The 16,467-nt window shown below is 33.0% G+C and overlaps 1 protein-coding gene across 1 annotated transcript in view; it reads right to left on the reverse strand.

The window, feature by feature from the left end:
- Positions 1 to 2,195: 2,195 nt before the first annotated feature.
- LOC142345450 (uncharacterized) overlaps positions 2,196 to 16,467 on the reverse strand; it is a 61,149-nt gene continuing 46,877 nt past the window's right edge. Inside the window, exons 3-4 of the mRNA XM_075397505.1 lie at positions 9,973 to 10,146; positions 2,196 to 2,375 (exon numbers count right to left, since the gene is read on the reverse strand). Of these exons, the coding sequence (XP_075253620.1) occupies positions 2,353 to 2,375; positions 9,973 to 10,146 (197 nt within the window). The 3' untranslated portion in view covers positions 2,196 to 2,352. The remainder of the gene's footprint in view (positions 2,376 to 9,972; positions 10,147 to 16,467) is intronic.

Consider the following 16,467-nt stretch of genomic DNA (forward strand, 5'->3'; position numbering starts at 1 on the left):
AATTCAAAAACATGATAAAATTGGAAATATTTTAAAAATTTGTTTTAAGAACATTCCATTACATCTATAAGATATAGAGTAAAATATTAATAAACCGTAGAGAAAGTTCCGCAGCCCTTGAGGCTAGAGAAATCTAAAAAATGACAATATTCAAAAAACTTTAAAAAAATTAAAAGTTTTACAAAAAAAAATTCCTAATACTTGTAATATTAAAAAGTTGAAAATTAATACAAGACAAAAAAAAATTCATTAACTTGTTATCAATCCCTAACTGAGGTTTTCTGACCCTTAAGGCTCAAAAAATCTGAATGATGACTATAAACGTCAAAGAATTGGAAAAAATGGCAAAAATTATCAAAAATATGCTAAAATTTGTGATGTAAAAATCTTGCAAGACATTCCATTTAATCCTGAAATCATTCAGTAACCTACTTTCAAACCCTATAGGAGGTTCCTTTGCTCCTTGGCTCTTGAGGCTGAAAAATTCTAAAAAACTACAAAAAGTTTTTCAAAAAACTTGAAAAAACGCAAGCTTTATCAAAAAACTGCAAAAATTTTAAGTGACATTAAAAAGTTTAAAAAACTATTCCATGGCCCTTAAAAATTTATCAGTAATTGATTGTCGGACCCCTTAGGGTGTTTCTTGGCGCCTTGGTCTGGAAAGACCCGAATAAAGAAAAAAATGTCTAAAAATTTTGAAAAAAATGCTTGTTTTGTCAAAAATTTGCTAAATTTCGTGATGTTAAAATGTTGAAACCATTCCATTACAACTAGAGAAAATGCAGTACCCTATTATCAAACCCTAGAGGAGGTTCTTTGACGCCTAGGGCCGATAAAAGTAAAAAAAGTCAAAAATTTTCAAAAGCTTGAAAAAAATTGCAAAATAGTAAAAATTTGCGTTTTTAGCAGGCGTTTGTTCGTCAGTGGCTAGCCACGGGAGGGGGGCTACCGGGGATTGATTGGGGGGGCATCACTGGGGTGGAGAGGCATTAGCCCGGTGGGGAGGGTGGGGACAATAGGGAGGGGTCAACAGTTGGGGTGTCTTCAACCTGAAAGGCTCTGAGAGCACTTATTGCCCGCTGGGCGCTGCCTGTTTATTCCGTTTTTGAGGACGAAAAGTCAAAAGCGTCAGGCGAAAAATCGGTCAAGCAAAAAATTGCATAAAAAAATACCGACAGGACTAAAATAATTGCCACAATCTTCGTTTGAGAGCAATTAAACAGAAAAAAATTTTAGCGAGAAGCATAAAATGAGAAGAAGTATATCAAAAAAAGCAAATGAGACGTGCCCAAAATATACTTACCAATACTCAATTGTTTGTAGCGAAGGAACTCAAAACTAACATGAAATGAAATGCAGCCTAAACAATTCGCACAAATAGTGCCAAATAAACTTTGAAGAACATTGCAAAATTGCAAAGAAAATTTTCAACATGGCCGATTGTTGAAAATAGCTCAACATTGAACCTAAAAGTTTATTTATTTGCTACAAAGGGTCCAAAAAATATTTCAAACGCATCTTTGCTATAAAACACCTTAAACTATACAATTGGAGTTTGAACCGAAAAACTGCTTTGAAAATGCGACCCGCTCGTGATAAAAATTCGCTTCTTCAGCAAAATTTTTTCGCGCATATTTTTCTCGCTTTCTCTCTCTCTCTCTCTCTCTCTCTCTCTCTCTCTCTCTCTCTCTCTCTCCTCTCTCTCAAAAACACGCCATGAACAAAAAACTATCTTTCTCTCTCCCTCTTTTCTCTGCTCTTCAGTAATTTGACCCCAACACCTAGTTTTGGCGCATTTCGCTTCTTATTTTAAATGCACTCCAACACCTGTAAAAAGGACGCTCTACCGATAACGCTCTTCGAGTCGTAAAAAGAGAGCCCTCGCATACGATTCAAAGTCTTTGATTTGTAAAAAACCAAGAGAAGGTCATTAATAGCGAGCGATCGCAGCATTTAAAAAGTCATTAAATGAAACGCAACTCCTACAAAAGCGCCGAAAAGGCTAAATCAACTTACTATCGATACTATACTGTCAAACATGGTAATAGTTGTCAGAAAGTTTAAAATCTCGCTTACTCAACAAAAATTTGTTCACAGGGGCACTTTTGCGATTTAATCCTTTTTCGTCAAAATTCCACAGAAAACAGGAAACGGGAGTGAAGAACCACTATCTTTCGATTCTTGCACACCACGAGAAGATCAATTATAGCCTCACATATCGATTAGCGACTACTGAATGCAAATATGGATAGTTTTTGAAGGCATAATATCCGGTATTTAAAGTTTTTGTGAGCCCACACCGTCGTATAGTCGTTGCCATCATCATCAATATCATCAACATCATCATCATCATCACCCTGCTGCTCCTCCTTTTCCTTAAAAACACGCTGATAATCATATCCCAAATCCACTAGATAATAACTCTTGTAAGATTATACAATTTGGTACAAGACTCTTGCAAGGTTCTTACAAGATCTTACAAGATAGGCGTGTAAGCTCGACTAGGGAAAGCACTAGAAAAACTTACTGAGAGAAAGTTAAAGTAACCAGAAGTACGGAATTTGATATTAACAGAACATCTACCGCGCACGCCATCCAATTATTATTTTCTGATCGTGCTACATGAATTTTTTGTACAATTGTAGATTCAAGCTGCTGAATTTGTACAAAGCTGCTGCAGAAAAGTGCATATATCAACATTTTGGAACTGAAGACGAATATTAATTATTTTTAAGTGCAATCTGGAAGATGCTCTTATTTGGTTTGATTTTATGGTTTTTACAGAAAATATTTGATAACTTCGTGAAAGAAAGCAGTGATCTCTGCAAACATTGGTAATAGACGATTTTTTTTTAACGAAAATAATTATATTCAAAATAATTGACTCGACTCACGCAACGGAGCTAATGATGACTAGTTTACGTACAATATTATCTTTATGTTATATAATCTTTAAATGTTTTGAGTTTTGATCTTCTTTTATCCGATCGGAAAATTCTTGAAGCGCTCAAATTTTCGACACAGATATCCATATTTTGATTGTCCTTGGCGTGCGGTTCAATTGATTTACTTTCGGATTTTCAATATCTTTTGCGTCTTCCCCTGTCATAGCAGCGACATCGATGCAAAATCCTTAGTCACACTATTTTGTCTGCAAATTTTTTTAGAAAACAAAAACCTTTTTAGAAATGCGCTGTTAATGCGCTTTTTGCGGCTACTAATCGTAGACCTCAAATGATCTCCAAGCAAGAAAAAACACAGTTATTTGTAGAAAAGGTTGTTTGAACCGGTGTTAAACAAGTTATTCTCATCACTGAGTGCTTGCAAGCCTTAGAGAATTAATCATCTTCATGGTATTGACAAAGATTAACCAGCAACCTAATTGTTCAGACCCCCACCTTAGTGGGGAGGGAGGAACTATATACTCAACTGGGTTTTTTTTTGTTCAGTCAATTGTGAGTGGTATCATTAAAAAGCCCGTCCAGCGTAGAATACGGAATTAAAAAGATTGATTCAATTTTCGTTTTTTACAGGGAGTTATCGAGGTTTAAAGTTTTGTGAACATTCGACTGTTTTTGTTCACATTTTCATTAATTTTTGCTAAAATCTGGCACAATTTTGCTAATAAAATTCAAAATAAGTTAAAATTTTAAACGGCAGAGTGTTGTTGTTACCATTAGATAAAGAAGAGCGTTGCTGAATTGTTTGATTGAAGTTTTTTTTTTGGCTAAAATTTTTGATAGAATTTTCAAAATTCAATCTTTTTTTAATTCAAAATTGGCTCAAAATATGCTTTTTTGGTCCACTTTGCTAATGTTTGCCAGACTTAGTGACCTAGAAACCTTAACACAGACTGCCTAATCTCAAAATGAGAGCTAGTTGCAATTAGGCGCCTTATGAAAGTCTTCTGGAAATAAAACTGTGCCGTTTTTTGCAGATTAAACTCAATAATTATACAAAATGCTTCGTCTTTTCTTTAATATTTGAAGAATTCAACTCAACAAATGGTCTAATTCGCAAACACTTGGAACACTTGTTCGGCTAGCTGGGCGCGCGAAAAAATCAGGGAGAGGTTCGATAATATCATGGATTCTTAGAATCAGACACTTTGTGGTTTTTATTTTGATGCTGCCTTTTTTCAAAAAACTTTGCTTTTGTTTTTTTAATGTTTTTTAATGTTTTAATAACTGATAATATTTTTTATTCACGGCTCTGTTAATGAAAGCTCCATATTACGTAAATTTGAGGCCTAATATAGATACAGTTTGTTTTCAGAAAACCGAAGGGTTTTTATGGCTTTAAGAGTTTTAGTAAAATTTAACTGAATTATTGTCTTTTGCCTTCAATTGTTGTTCTTTTGGCAGTCTGATTTTTAAGTTTAACCACAAAAAGATTTAAATGCCTTCCTCAAAAAGTGCAAGTGAACCTTTTCTATGCATTCGGTTGTTACCTAATGTGTCTTATGTTATTGAAGGTATTTGTTTTGATGAAACTTCTGTGATTTTTTGAACTTGTCAATTTTTTCTATTTTTTAGTCAACATTTTGCTTATTCTCAGGAAGTACAGGTCAAAATTTCCTCGTTATAGAATTTAAACTAATTTTGTGGCCAATTGTTTTAATACAAGGTTTTCTTGCTTTTGGTACTACATGTTTTCATAGGAAACTTTCTGATTTTTGTGCATAATTGCCCTTTTTTTTGTTTCATTTGTAAATTGTCGCATTATTTAACAATCTAACTGAAAAAAGCTTAACAACAATTGAAACTGAACTTATTTTTTTTCTTAACATATGGTTTGAAGGGCTGCGACACCGTTTTCTTGCAGAAATTGTAGAGTTTTTTATTTTTGCCTTTTTTTGTTGTTAATTTGTGTTGTCATATGGCATATATTGTGTAATTTAAGGTCTCAGTGAACTTATCACTTTTTGTTGTGGTTTGCGTTTTTTTTTCGTATTTTACTATGTTGTATCATTTTAGCAAATTAGCCTCAATATTTAGAGCTCTTTTATTGTTTTGTTGAATCAAACAATAATTTTTCTGTTGTTTAAATGTTTTAAATGATGTCTTCAGGTCTTAGACAATTTGTTTCAGAAAAATTTTGTGATGTTTGGATACTTTTCAGTTTTTGCGGTTCTTTTTGATGTCAATTTGTGATAGTCGTTTTACAAAAAGAAGTTATGATGATCAAAGGAGACGCAAATGAAGATGTTATATTTTCGCGGTGAGTATCTTATAAATTTAATGGCTTCAAAACTGTGGTTTCGTAAAGTTGTTTGTGAAAGTTATTAGTTCAGCTTGTACTTAATGTTATTTTGTAGTCGTGTGACTTAGTCTCATTAATAACAGTCGCAATTGGTTTTCCGAGTAGTTTCAAAACAAAGTGTCTACTCTGTTAGTCGAAAGCTTTTGTTGGCTATGAATTTTGAAATTATTTGTATTTAAAAAAAAGAAATCTGCCAATTTTATTTCTGTTAAATTGTAGCTAAGCATCTCTATATACATTTCACATCATTTCTCTATTGAAATACAATTTGCTCTTTATAACTGTTTTATTTTATTCAAATAGTTTTTCTTTTTGGAGCAAACAGTTTTCATACAACACATTTTCGTAATTTTTGTATATTTGCCCCTTTTTTGTGGGTTTTTCTTTTCTTTTCACAGTATCACAATAATGGGCGTCATTCGATTTACAAATATTGCCACCTGCAAAAAATGCAAATGAAGATTTTTATTGTTTTTAGTGATCAGCTGAATATTTAATTGATTTGGGGACATCGTTTTCGTGCATAATTATTCGTGCAAATTTTTCGTTTTTGCCAGTATTTGTCGTTCTTTTTGTAGTCGTATGACATATCCTGGATAATGAAAGGCCTCAGTTGCTCTCTATTGAGGTATAAAAGACTCTCTCAATGATTTCATTTGATGCGTAATGTTTCTAATCAGTTCGAATTTAATTCTTTTTTTTTTTAAAAAAAGAGCGATATTTTAATAAACCTTGACCCTTTCGGTCATTTCTAGTCAACTTGTTACCAAGTCGCATTGAGGAAAAGTCCCATATTTTGTTCCAAAAAAGTACCGGTTAAACCCAATAGTATAAATTTTATCCGATGCCATTTTGATTTTGTTTTTAATGGTTTTCAAAAAATGGACAAGGAGTTTTGGTCGTAATTAGTATTGTCACTATTTGATTTTTTTTGCCGGCTTTTCTGTTAGTCATATTATGGTAGCCACAGGTCTCATAGGCCCTCTAGAGTAGGTTGTTCTATTCTTTTATTAGTTTGTTGAACGATATGTTGATATGTTAATTTTTTTTATCTCTTCCTCATTTGGTAGACAATTAAGTGAAAAATATACATGAGTGGGGTCGGAACTCAATGTGCGAACGCACTTTACCGAGCCACCTTGTTTTCATTATGGAACTTTGTTAAGTTTTAAATGTTCGCTTTACAGTTCTTTCCTAACGTTTTCGAGGCTGTTCTACACCTATTAGCATTCGAAAAGTTTTCAACTGAGCAATTCTTGTCATCATTCTTTCTGCTAGAGTTTAACTATATTTTAGCAAACAACATCAAAAAATTAATTCTTCCGATTCACTCTTAGTGGGGAAGGAACCATATACTCAAATTTGTCTTTATTTATTCCGTACACTTTGGCCGATCGATATAATTATTGTACAGAGCTGTCAGTGGTATCATTAAAAAGCCCGTCGAGCGTAAAATATGGAAAAAAAATCTTTTTCAAAATCTTTTCTCAGAGAGAGTAATCCAGGTTTTTAATTTCATAAACATTTGACCGAATTACATTGTTGCTTTCGTTCGCAATTTTTATTCCAATTTTCAAAATTTCTGCTAAAATATGTTAAAATTTGTAACAGTAGTGTTGCAGGTTTTATCTTTAAAGAGAGAGGAAGGTTGTTTAATTGTTCGATCAGAATTTTATGGCTAGATTTTATGCAAAGTTTTTTATTGATTTCGCCCAAGTTCTTTGATTTAACTTGAAGTAGACACCTGAAACTTGCGGCAAAATTCTTTATAAGCTAAAAAAAGAGCTAGCTGTGATCCGACTGGCTCAAAGAGTTTTCTGGAATAAAAGCTTTTCCAGTTTTTGCAAATTTCATCTCAATAATGTCTGAATGACTTATTTATATTTGATACACTAAAAAATTTTTCGCCATTTCTCAATCATTTCGAAAATGGATTGTTTTATCGGACTTTTAGCAATATCAGGATATCAGGGTTGATCTTGATCTCACCAGGGGATCCTTACAATAAAATGTTTTAGATTTTATTGGGGCGCGGCCTTTTTTCAAAACATTTCCTTAATTATAGTTTTTATGTTAAGCACTGACAAAATTTTCAAACCCGATTTCAGTTATTGACAGATACTGTTCGCTAAAATTTAGGCCAAACTACCGTTTACAATGGTTTCGGAGTTCAGTTCATGGTTTTCATGACTTGGACCAAATGTTTTCGTAAAAATTCGATATAATTCTTAGGTTTTACTTCTCGTTTGTTAAACTTTTTGCAGTTCAATGACATAGTCTCTCACATCAAAGATCCAAGTGGCTTCTTCAATAAATATAAATAACATTGTAATGGTTCTCTTGTTATCTAAGGCCTTTCTGACTTAAAGCATAATTGTTTTTACAACAAAAATTCGATGAAGATTTGAATTTTGCCGCTATCTTATTTAATTTATCTCGAATACTGGCTTAGTCTCATTCAAGACAGACCAAATAACACTTCATGTGATTTATGAAACAATGTCTGTAATGGTTTTATTGTTTATTGGTTTTGATAACACGAGTTTTCAAAAAAAATTGAGCTCAGCTGTAAATTTTATAGGTTCACTTTGTTTCCCTGTCGAATGATCACGGAAATGACCGGTTCAATTGAACAACTGCAGCGCGTTGAAAAAAGCGATATTGAGTATGTTAATGGTTTTTGTTGAATGGTCTGCGCTTTAACGGGCTGAAAGACACATATCTCAATGTTTTTTTGCTTGTGCTTGTCTTCATTTCTGTTTGATTGTGTCCCTCGGACGTTAATTTTAACCTATTTGAAGATTTCAGTTTATATATAATTCTTCTAATGACATTCAAACAAAATTTTTAATAACAATTAAAAGATTTTTATACTGTTTAATTTTTGCTTTAATTTTTTATCTTCATGTGAATCAACTTCTCTAATAAGAAGGCTCAACTATTCTGTTGATTCGAACTGTAATTTCTCTGTTGGTTACAATTTTTGACTGACGCCTTCGAGCATCTATTCTCAATTGAATTTTTCGGATTTTCGATACCATTTTATTTTGGGTTTCATTTTGTTGTCATTTTTAGGCACTCGTTTATTAAAGAAGGCCCCCTGTGGTTCAGATGAGAAGCAATTGTTGATTCACAATTTTTGCAGATAAAGCTTGTAATTATAGCGCCTTTGACACTGTGGTGTCATAAAATTTTTTGTAATGTTTTGGGTTTGGCCTGTTGTTATTTTGTAGTTTTGCGACTTAGTTCCGTTAATAACAGGCGCAACTGGCTTCGTGAGTTGTTCCAAGATAATCCACCTCTTTCAGTCAACATCTTAGGTTTTTTATGACTTATGAAATGGTTTGTTTTAAAAAACAATTGTAGTTTTTAACATTGATATTCTTTTTTGGAATTTTTGGTGGATATATAGCTTAGCTGAAAACAAGTTTTAACCGGTTTCCAGTGAGCTATAAATTAATTTTTATAATGATTTCAATTTCAATCATATTGTTTTTTGGTCTTGTTACTACAAGATTTCATTAATTGTTTTCGATTTTTTAATATTTTTGCAATGTACAAACAAAAATGTTTTTTTTTTACCTCCTAACAATAATGGTAGGTAGTTCCCAATTGCCTTATAAAATGGAGTTATTGATCAGTTTTGTGTTTTTTTGTGACAAGTTTAACGTTTTTACGTCTTCACTGCCATTTTCGCCCAAATGTTAATAACATTTTTAATTTTGCCGGTATATGTCAATGTTTTTGTAGTCGGATGACGAACACTGGATAGTGACAGGTCTCAAGTGCTTTCTATGGAGACATAAATGAAAAGTTTATTGATTTCAGTTAAAATCTAATGAAAATAATCGCTTTGAAAATAAATGTTTTCAAAATCAGAAACTTATTTTTGAACTTCACACCTGATTGCTTTTTTTGTCGACTTGTTACCCAGTCGCTTGAGGACAGGTCTCATATCTTTCCTAATGAAGTATAGGTTAACTTGTTCTCTTTAAGTTTTATCTGATGCGAGTTTGATTTTGTTATAATTTATTTAATATAGAGATCGAGTTTTGGTCGTAATTAATGTTTTAATTTGATTTCCATTATTGTCTTTTCTAGTAGTCCTACTAACAGCAAATTTCATCGGTGGCATTATAAGTTGGCAATTTTTATTCCATTAGTGGTTTACTGAACGATATGTGTATTTTTGCGCTTGCCTGTAAAATCATGTCCAAACTCAAACAACAGAGCTATATTTCAAACTTGTTGTGTTGTTAGAATTTACATGTTGAAGGCATAAAAACCAGATTCAGTAAAACATCCTGATCGTGGTGAAAATCACTCGGTGCGACAAAAAATTGCGGTCACTGTATTTTTTTACAATGATCTCGTATTTCGTGTCAAAAATCACAACGTGTTTCACAACCAAAGCGCTAGCTTCATTTTTTTTAAAAAAATATCGTAAGTCCTAAACTCCGTTACTTCAAATTACAAAATTTTTTATTTCAAAAGTTATATATTTTTATTAATCGTTCAAGATAACTGTTTTAATTTCCAATATCTATTCTAGGGCTGAAACTAAGAAAAGACCGAGCTGAACCAAAGGGCGGCTGGAAAAATATGCTCGAATCAAAAGGCCCATAAACAGAGTTGAACTAGACATTCTTGTCATCTCAGTTTCAGGTCGTCAAACTTCATTTTGGTTACAGTTTTTGAATTATCCTATACCTTTCTTCTTAGGGCCTTTTATTTTGCCTTTTCCTCCGCCTTTTCCACCGAATGGACCAAGGGTACTATAACCGGTCATGTTCACGCAGAACTCCATATGCAGTTGAGTGACAGGATCCACAGGTCCACCCTCTGGCACATTAATGAAGTCATTCGAAAAACAAGCCTGGTAACCTGAAATAATCCAACACATATTAAACAGAAAAAAAACTGCAAAATTATCCATATAAGCTATTTAGCCCCTTCCCAGATCTCATACCGTATTTTAGCTCTCATATCTTTGGATTGACCAACTCTTTCATAGCAGAAAATTGCATAAAACTAAAAGCAGATGAAAAAAATTATATTCAAAATTACACAGTTTTAATTTTAACACATTTCTCACGTGACATTCAACTACCTGAACAACTCAGCCAACAAATGTAGTCTAGTCTTCTTCCATTGGAATCTTGTCAGCGTATTAAAAGCCTAGCAAAGGATTTTGTTGTTAAATATAGTGGACAAAATTTTAGCATTTCAGGCTTTTTCTTTACAAATCTGCGCATTTTGTTCGCTTTGTTGAAATTTCATTCAATGGTGATACAAATTTTCAACACTTTCAACTTTTTTTCCTTACATTTTTTTCAGTTTCCTTAATTATTCTTATCTTTAGATTTTTCAAGTGCGCCAGAAATGATTTGAAAAAGTGCCAACTTTTTATAGGAAAATTTGTAAAGTAAAAAAGACGTATTATAGAAACATTAATTTTAGTTTTTTGAAGGCGTGGATTTTAACTGCTAAATTTGTTTAAAAATTTTTATCTGGTGAATATTATTTCAACGTTGAAAAGTGTCGAAATCATTTTAGTTGTGTTGTTAATCATGCAAGACCTAATATTCAACAGATTTCTTACATTTTTAGCTTACCTATAATCTTATCATTTTTTTAATGACTAATTCCTCCAGTCAGTATATTTCAAAGCCCAAAAACTGAGTTGTGGTTTTTGAAGAGCCGAATCTTGTCAGGAATAAGTTGAAAAACTGCTGAATTTCAGTAGAAAGAGCTGTGACAATTTTCATCAGTACTGAAACCATCTATATTGTTTCATAGAAAGTATGCAATTGTATACAAAAACGTCATTTTCCCCCTCAATTCTCTTTAATAATAAAAATATCAAAGCTTTCTCTCACAACTTTCTAACACAGCAGTTTTCCCAAACACAGCTTTGTTGATGTCTCGACATAGTTTGGCTGACCTCAGATGGCGAAGATAAAAGACAGGTGGACGAAATGTTGTGGAGAGGGGTCGGGATGAGAAGAGTAGTCTAATAGTGTCATTTGAACAATGAATATGTGCCTTTTCAAGCGTTTTTCATAAGTTTCGGTAAAAAGTATTTTGTGGTCCTACTAACGCTCTGAGAGCTGCTCAGATTGTGGAGGCTCGGTGGGCTGTTTCAGTTGATATTAATTATCATAACTGAAAGGCTACTTTAATTCATCAAGCGACGGAAACAACGTTATAAAATTCACAAAAACGGTTGAGCAAATATATTGCATAAAAAAGACCTTCGTGTTTACAATAGTTGCTTTTAACGTTGGATAGCAATTGAAAATTTAGAGAACCCAAAGTACCTCTTTAGTGGTCACTAAAAGTTCAAGGCAGAGAGTTTAGCTTGGAATACTGAAGTTCAGTTTTAAAGAAGTGAAAATCTAATTTTTTTGTCCTAAACTTGGTGTGTCCTATAGGACACTAAGTTTAGGACAACAAAAATTAGCTTTTTACAGTCCAAGTTCAATCATTCAAACTAAAAAAATCTAACTTTTGACACTTGAATCAAACCGCTTTAAATTATCGGCTGCTTCGCCATCGTAGACGAAGACGTTGTATTTATTTCAACTCCTGTTGATTTTTAAGAAGAGAAGTTTTTGTTCATTAATCTGCAAAAATGTACTCTTAACTTTAATTTCAAATGAAACTCAACTCTTTCGCAACGTTAGAACAAATGCGTTAGAACAAATTCTAAATTCATCCTTGTGTTTCAGGTGTCTAAGGTTATCCTTGTGCCTCGTGTCAGGGCACTATGTCTCTCAGGCACTATGATTTTGTTCTAACACATACCAAGATATCTATCAAGCGTAAAAGTCAAACAGTTCTGTTCAAAAATTTGCATATAATAGAACTATGACTAATATGAACCGTTGTCCCATTGAAACATATTCAGCGTACTGTAATTTAAGTCAGCTGAAAAAGTTTCAAGAGACATGAAGCATCAAAGTGTATGTAAAAATCTAATGCTGGCAACTGCCGTTTCACCCTTATTTTTGGGTGGCAAATGTGGCAAATTTTGACGGGCTCTCTTAGTGCTCTCTTAATTTCCGAACGCCAAAGCCAGTAAAATACAACTATAGCTTTCGGAAAAAAGATATGAAGGCCAATTAAGTTTTTTTTAGGGATTTATGTTGAGCTAGTAGTAGATGCTAGTTTACGCATACCAGATAATGAAACAGATCTCAATAAAAATTCAACGGAAAAAAGTGAACTAGTTACATCGAAATTAAACCTGTATGTATTTTTAAAAGCAATTGAGAAAAATATAACTGACAATTGTTTTGCTTGATTATTTTTAAATTTGAGTCGTTGTGGTAATGAACATCTTTTAATTCTCGTATTCGCGTCAACATGTACTCATGAGTTTGCGTTTTCAGCCATCATTCATCTCAACTCTTTGTGAAAGTTATTTTTAGGTTCTTCTTCTCTGATTGCGCTAGCTTCTATTTCTCAATTGCTTTTAAAAATACATACAGGTTTAATTTCGATGTAACTAGTTCATTTTTTCCGTTGAATTTTTATTGAGATCTGTTTCATTATCTGGTATGCGTAAACTAGCATCTACTACTTGTGTTGGGTTATGGACTTTCGCAAGCGGAATAAAAAGCGTTTTTAACTAAGTAAAACAATTAATTTCTCAAAAATGAGAGAATAACAAAATGATATTTTACAGTAGAATTTAGAGATTTAGAGGAGAGATCTGATTATTAGATCAAGATGGTGATTTTAGATAACTATTATTAGAGTTAGATTAAGTGATGTAAAATCTTCCCAGCATGTATTAAATGATGATGATATCTCCGGAAGTGTGAATGAATTCTTAGAAAATTGCAAATAATAGTTATCTAAAATCACCATCTTGATCTAATAATCAGATCTCTCCTCTAAATCTCTAAATTCTACTGTAAAATATCATTTTGTTATTCTCTCATTTTTGAGAAATTAATTCTTTTACTTAGTTAAAAACGCTTTTTATTCCGCTTGCGAAAGTCCATAACCCAACACAAGTAGTAGATGCTAGTATACGCATACCAGATAATGAAACAGATCTCAATAAAAATTCAACGGAAAAAATGAACTAGTTACATCGAAATTAAACCTGTATGTATTTTTAAAAGCAATAGAGAAATAAAAGCTAGCGCAATCAGAGAAGAAGAACCTAAAAATAACTTTCACAAAGAGTTGAGATGAATGATGGCTGAAAACGCAAACTCATGAGTACATGTTGACGCGAATACGAGAATTAAAAGATGTTAATTATCACAACGACTCAAATTTAAAAATAATCAAGCAAAACAATTGTCAGCTATATTTTTTCCTGCGGCAGGTAAGGGAAACTAAACTGCCTTCCACCTATTAAACACACTTATTGAGAAATATTGTAACGCTATTTAATACTGTTTTCATTATTCTTTGTTAACTTATCTCTGTTTCTTAATTTGTTAGGCTTTTTGTATCATCAATAACGCTGAAATTTTTTTAAATAAGCCTATTTTTTCACGTTACTTTTTTTGACGTATAGATCTCAAAGTCTTCGCCAATCATTAGTGAGAGCTATAACAGAGTTCATATTTCTGAAACGTACCGATTTAAGAACTTGATTTTTTATTGTTTACTTGTTAAAGATTTCAAGTATTAATAATTTGGATAATCGTTCGGATAATCAATTTTGGTGGTTTTGAAAACCGAGTAAAACAGTTATGTATTAGTAGAATAGTTGTTTATGTAGCTTTCATAAATGGTAACGTAAATTTGGACGAATGATTATCTAAGCAGATTAAAAAGTTTTAATGAAATTTTTAAAGTCAGCGGTGCAATTTTGCTTCCTTCTGAAATTCAGATAAGTTTTATTTACAGTTTCAAAGAACCTATTGACAAATTAGTTTGCTCAGTTTTATGGCTTGTCTGGAGAAATGATAAACATAACCGACTAACGTCGGGCGATTTACTCTCAAACCACTGGCGAGTGATTAGCTTCAATAATAGCAAGAAAAAAGCTTGCTGTAGCATAATTTAAGGGGGCTGGGGTGAGTGCATATATGGAGAGTGGATATGGGGAGTGTGTTCAGGGGGTTCAAGCGCGCTTGTTTAGCATTGGATCAGTGTGTATGGGTTAGGGATAGGAGGAGGGGGAGGGCCTGATGAGGTGAGGTGTTGACGTGAAGGGGGAGGGGTCAAGCATACGTCAACCGCCCTTAACGCCAAGAATTTGGTCTCCAAATAAATTTCGGTGAATTGCGTACGTAGAGTCGTTTAGTGAAAGCCATATGAAACATAAAAGGATACAAGAGAATTTAGTGCTGTCCCGGAGCTACCTGTTTATCCCGTTTTCAAGGATGAAAAGTCAAAAGGCTCAGACAAAAAATAGTCAATCGAAAAATTGCAGAGAAGAAGACCAGAGGACTAATATAATTGCTACAAATTTTTTAAAGCGCAATTAATAAGAAATTTCTTGTTTTTCTTCATTAATCTGTTTTTAATCAACCATGAAATTGATTTCAAGTGAACTTATCTCTTGTTTATATTAGACCTTTCATAGAGTAAAATACAGCATTCAAACAAGACTGTTTTTTTAGTTACTAGAAGTTAATTGATGTAAACAAAAAGTAAAATTGTTCCTAGTACAGTACCTTGAAGAAAACTGTATTATACGAATCATTTTCTTTGTTGACAGAAATTAACAAATTGATCCCTGTTGGTTAATTTTGAAAACGTGTTCAACTATAACTTCTTTATATCCGCGTTTGGGTTAATGCACTCACCGAGCAAAATTTTAATGTTTAATGCATAGGATATTTTACATATTTTATAACTATATGTTTTGTAAAATGCACTTTGAAGCAGTTTTATCTGAAAAATAAATATCAAAAAATTTGCTAATCCCATTTTACCATCAGATGTATTTCTTTTGTCACATATCGCAATTGATTCAGTTAATGATTTTGAAAACTGCGTGGTCGAACAGCTGGAGCCTATAGATGCTAGGATTGGGGTGGGGGGGGGGGGGGTCAAGCAATGAGGGTAGGGTTGGAAGAACTGGACGAGAGGGGTTCAAATTGCTCTGGTCCAGATGGAGGGTGGACTTGTGGTGGGAAGAGGGGTCGTGAGTGGCGGAGGGTAGCTGTGGGGAGGTCAACTGAGGGGGAGGGGGTCAAACATTTAAGATTGAGAACCGATTTTCACACATGAAATTCTCTCATCAAAACAGTTTTGTTGAATCGCATACAAGGAGAATGGCGTGGCGTAAAGCTCTAAGGGAACTTAATGCCATCCTGGCACTACCTCTTTATCCCATTTTGACGATGATAAGTCAAATGAGTCAGACGCAAAAAAGGTCAGGCGAAAACATTCAAAAAACCACGCGACTGATATAAATCCTACAAACTTCATTTGAGAGCAATTAAAATCATCTGCCGGACTGTTGGGCAACCCTCAAAGTATTTTGTAATTCAAATTATTCAATAACCTCATCGAACATTTACTCAATCATATCCGATACTTTTGCTTCAAATCTTATAAAAGAGTTCTCCTCTACATCCGGTAACGGAATTTTTAACCTATTTTTTACACTTCGTGAAAAAATCAATCATCACAACACATTTTGGTTGAAAACTTTAACTCTAAAATATAGAACAGAACTTTTGTTTTTGCACAATATTTTGGCTATAATTTTCTTATAAGTTGTATTTGGTTTATTCCAGGTTATTTTGATCTGTACTCGTACAATTTTTCTACATTTTTGAACCGCGTTTGCTCTATCAATCCATAAACAATTTATTAACTGAATACTTGGATTTTTTTTCACCATCCAGTTTTTTAAAATTAGAACAACAAAAAATCATCAAATTTCCTCCAAGAGAAGTTTGGCATCTGTGCTAATTTCTGATTTTCTAAAACCTGTTATTTTTCGTTAATTCAATAGGGTTGTTGTTTTAATTTTTATTCCAAAATAATAATTTTATGTTAACAATACAGAGTTTCTAATAAATAATTATTTGGCTCCAACATCTACTTCAAATTTAGCAAAAACCACATCAATGCGTGATTGATTTTATCACAATCCTGGACAGCATAACAACAACTGAAAACCAAGCTTTTGTATTGCAAATCCCACTGTTGTAGATCAATGATTAGCTACTGCTGGGAACCACAGGAATTAATCTGGCAAAAATCATTGTTTGCCAGAAA

Source organism: Convolutriloba macropyga, chromosome 9 (genome assembly GCF_964194025.1).
Source record: "Convolutriloba macropyga chromosome 9, txConMacr16.3, whole genome shotgun sequence".
Classification (NCBI taxonomy): Eukaryota; Metazoa; Xenacoelomorpha; order Acoela; family Convolutidae; genus Convolutriloba; species Convolutriloba macropyga.